Here is a 4423-nt window from a genome sequence, read left to right as displayed (position 1 = left end):
GCTGAAGCCAGGGGAGCAGCACTGCCTATCACTGCACAAGCACTGAGCCTAGCACAGACCTGTCTTTTCTAGCTCTGTCTCAGGCAATCCCAAGAGCCCTGGAGGAGACAAATGGATTTATTTTTTTTTGGTGGGCAAGAACAAAACAGAAACCATTGGCAACAACATCCTGTCTTCTGTAATATGCCTGAGGCTCACTGGACAAATAAGCTTTCCATTTTCATCTTCCTAATGCTATTTTTAGAACATATTGGCAGTGCCAGATGTCTCTTTCAGAGGCTGGACTCTTAAGATTTATAACCATGTGCTTGCTGGCCACAGATGTTGAAGACGACAGGCCTGTGGGAAAAGCCCCCCATTGTTAAGACGACATTGCTCAAAAAGCTGTTTAAAATAGTTACTCACAGCATCTTGAGTATTTCAACATAACAGCCAAGGATCCTGTCTGCTTGGGCACTCAGCTCGATGCTCATGGTGCTGCAGGTAGGACTGACCATCAAGCAGTCAATCAGGTTGGGCTCGCTGTCATTGCCAACGTTGGCTGTCATCTTCTGATTAGCTGTGTTGTTGCGCTCCACTTCCACGTGGATCTCATTTGAAGTGACAATAACCGGTTTGAGACGGGATTCAGTCAAGGTGGCCTCTTGAGAGACCAGGTCAGGACTTGTATGAAGAAGGCGGAGGGGGAGATTAGGCTTTCGGTCACACTGCTGCTGGCAGCCATTCCGAATTTCCTTCAGGCTTGGTGAATTGTCTCGACTGGATTTTAAGAATAAACAAATAATCTCAATAGACAGACATAACAGCAGAGAGCAGGATAGAGGGTGCAACACTGAGAAGCCAAGATCTTTTGCAATTTCCCACTGCATTTCACCCCAGCCCACCGGATTGCTTTTCCCTGTGTAATCGGATTACTGAAATCAATTAAAAACATTAAAAGGCTCCAACATGACTGTTCTGCAGCCCCTATTCTACAAAGATTTGAGCTTTTCATTACTCTAATAGACACGCCAATTTAGAATAAAGGTGAACTTTCCCATCCAAGTTGTGCAAAGCTGTAACAGAATCCATGCCCAAGTATGTATCTGGCTACAGTACATGCCCAGACATTTGTCTGCAGTCCTCGCGTCTGGAATTTTTGTTGGACACTAAGCAGCCCCTGTCCGTGCTCTACCATGAGGAAAGTCAGATAGGCATAAACAAACAGGAAACATAGCAGAGGGGAACCCTCACTGCCTACTGGAAACTGGCTCGTGTGTCAAGAACTGCGGCATCTATTTTGCGGTAAGTCAGGAATCAAATTTTCCACAATAGTGGAGACAGCATTGTGAAACCAGCTCAGGTTCAAAGCTGGAGATACACAGGGATTTACACACAACCCCTTCTTCAAGTTCTCACCCTTCCTTTCGCTTTAGGTGTAACACACACTTCATGTGCCAGAAAGGGAGCAAAACAGACACTGCTCTGGGTAGTGCTTAATTCCCAGAGACTCTTGTGGAGCAGCACTCTCATCTTCTGCTGGCCTAAAAAGGCTGGTTACAGCTGCAGTCTGCCTTAGAGGAATACCTCAACAGTGGCCAAGATCAGCATGCTGGCTGTTGAGCTTCATCCTGGAAGTTACCGCAGCTTGCAGTACTTCTGTACTGGGAACTGCCAAGCTCCTTGCATCACCAGCACTGCCCCCATTTCCAAGCATGGGAGCCAAAGATGTGCAATAACCGATTGCCACGCTCTCTGCCTCAAAACTGCCACAGCGAGCATAAGTGCATAAAGGTTCAGCATCTTTCAGGTCTTCAAGCACACAAAGTGTAACAAACATAGTCACGTATCTACAAAAACATGCATGAGATTGACCATAACTCCCACGCGTAACACTAGCAATGAGCAGAGTGAGAAGAAGACACTGTCTCACATACCCACACCCATGCTCACACCGATCTTGTTTACAGATGCCATGGGTTTGGAAGTGAGTAACATGCGGTCAGCTGGGAATTCATACTGACCTGTTGATAAATTCCTCGTAACACGAATAAATGGCTGCTAAGCAGACAGCTACAAGATTTGGCAGGACCCTGGGATGGGGGCATTGTCCAGTTGGACCGTGCATGCTGAAAAACAAAAACCAAGATGACATTGTTGTGAGGAAGATTTCTGTGGGCAAAAACAGTCAGGCAGAACGGGGTGTCAGAACTGGATAGACGGCCTTGGGGAATCTTCAGAAGGGCCATAACAGAGTTATTTTAGCCCTGTAAATCTCTACCCAGTGGCCCTATTTATGAATAAGGCTAAGCTACAACCCCAGTTTATTTGATGTGGTATCTCTACAGTCCCCCCAAAATCTCACATGTGACATTGTGGTCTAAAGTTAATGAGAATCTCTCTGTAGAGGCTCTGAGTCTAAACGTAAAAAAAGAATGTACGCACAGCAAAGTCCATTTGCTTCTAGTCTGTAACAAGGCAGAAAACCCCAGCCGTATCTGAGAATTAGTTTTTAAGAAAAAAAAAAAACCAAAACAAAACCAACATTGCCTCATGGACTCTTCCAATTTATTTGTTGTTTGCCAGTACCAAAAAGCACCAGCTATTCTTAACAGCCAGTAAAGAGATCAGCAGGGCTGGGAGAAGTAACACAGTGAAGCATGTACATAGGACTGGAAATACGCCATAAATTAAATGTGACTAACCTATGAATAAACTTCTTCACCACCTCCATTCCAGCATTCAGCTCATTCAAAGCCAGAATATACTCCTGAGTAAACAGCCGCAACCGAGGGCACTTCCCAAAATCCTGTCCAAAAAGGAAAGACTCAGTGAAGACAGTGAAACATGCCTGCAATGTACATCGAAACTCTGGGTTTTCAAAAGAAATCAGCTCAAACACAACTGAATTCACTTTGTTATTCTGCTGACAGCTTCAAGAGCACAGGATCACTGCATGGCAAAGTGATGTTCTTCCCACTAATAATGACACGCTTTCCAATTCTCCTCTTTCCTGCATACCCACCTTGCAACAAAAGACATGTTTAATGGAAAAAAAAAAATAAATCCTACTTGCACTTACATTTCTTCACTTTTTACCTTTATTTTGAAATTCATTTTTTGTTGACTTGCGTTTTTGCTTCCACTCATAACTGCAGTTTTTTAGAAATGCAACTCAAAAATAATTTTTTGCTTCCAAGTTTGACATCACATCTATTCTGGTTTTAGAGAGCATCTTTTTGTCACACAATCAATAAGTGATCAAGCATAAAACCAGAGATCAGTTCTTTCTCCAGGGATTTACTCCAGCTGCAATGTGAATTTGAGAAGTGAGCTCAACAGTCACTTTCTTCAAATCCTGCAGTCGGAAAGGCACCTGCTAACTGAAATCCCGCATCGCCTCACATCACCTGCTATTTTTAGATGTGAAAGGAGTAAAATCTGCTGTCTGGTGAGTGTTATTCCACAGCACATTTCTTCACATTTTCACAGATGAAACCTTGTTACACCGGTGACACAGAACTACAAAGCTGCAAGTCCAAGGGGTGAACAAGGCCCACTGAGGACAAACAAGCCCTCCCAGTTATCCCTCAAGCAGCTGGCTGTGGAAGAAGAATAGTCCTGAAAAAAATAAATGGCAACTGAAATTTTAAAAGCAATGCCACAAGTGGTAACGAACTGGTGGTCTGTAAAAGGGAAGGTAAGACTCCCAAAGCACTGAAACCTTCTGTTACTTATTTTGGTTTCAGGCACTTCTGTAGCACAACCTATATTAACATCTCACAGGTTTTACAGCTAGAAAAAATTGCAAAAAAATGTGAGCACAAGCCTAGGCAGAACAATATCTTCTTCAAGTCTAAGTGTCGCTCTTTGCTAGTACTGAATGGCTACCTGGTAACTTCACCCAGCAAAGGGACCGTGGGCAATTCCACTGTTGGCATCACAACTAGAATTATTAAACTTCTAACAACTCTTTCAGGCAGGTGCAAATACACCTGATTCAAGGGCATAAGACCGTGTGTGCTTTGTATGTCATTTGGTGCTGTTTCATTTCATGAACTCTCCTTGCAAAACAGCTTTTGCAGTTGCAATTTGTTTATGAAATTTTTCAACCTGTGCAGGTGTCCTAACTGGAGTTAGGACAAAAGGCCAAGAGATCATATAGAGGATGTCATTGCTGGCCACTCTAAAATAAAATAGAATATGATGCCCCGTCACAATACCATGTACCGAAAAATACACACTATCAATATTGTTTGCTCAAAAAAAAAACCAACCAAAAAACCCAACAACCCAATAGTGCTTATATTCAAACATTTGGCCTGAGCCTACAAACAGCTGAAATCCAAAGGTTTGAGAGGTTGCTGAGCACTCCCCAAACAACTCAGCATACAATAGTCTCCAGTCCTGCATGTAAGCAGTAGTATCAGCAAGACAAAAAGCC

At 43.3% G+C, this 4423-nt stretch overlaps 1 protein-coding gene across 4 annotated transcripts in view; it reads right to left on the bottom strand.

Annotated features, from left to right (window-relative positions):
• The window catches only part of LOC104133741 (c-Maf inducing protein), a 64548-nt gene that overhangs the window by 24494 nt on the left and 35631 nt on the right, over positions 1–4423 (bottom strand). For all 4 annotated transcript variants that reach the window (XM_035902595.1, XM_035902597.1, XM_035902598.1 and 1 more), the window contains 3 exons: positions 2685–2788; positions 2004–2108; positions 406–759 (listed from right to left, as the gene is read on the bottom strand). In XM_035902595.1, coding sequence (XP_035758488.1) covers positions 406–759; positions 2004–2108; positions 2685–2788 — 563 coding nt within the window. The remainder of the gene's footprint in view (positions 1–405; positions 760–2003; positions 2109–2684; positions 2789–4423) is intronic.

The sequence above is a fragment of the Egretta garzetta genome, unplaced genomic scaffold (genome assembly GCF_000687185.1).
Source record: "Egretta garzetta isolate BGI_Z169 unplaced genomic scaffold, ASM68718v1 scaffold39, whole genome shotgun sequence".
Classification (NCBI taxonomy): Eukaryota; Metazoa; Chordata; class Aves; order Pelecaniformes; family Ardeidae; genus Egretta; species Egretta garzetta.
This window is presented reverse-complemented; position numbering and strand designations above follow the sequence as displayed.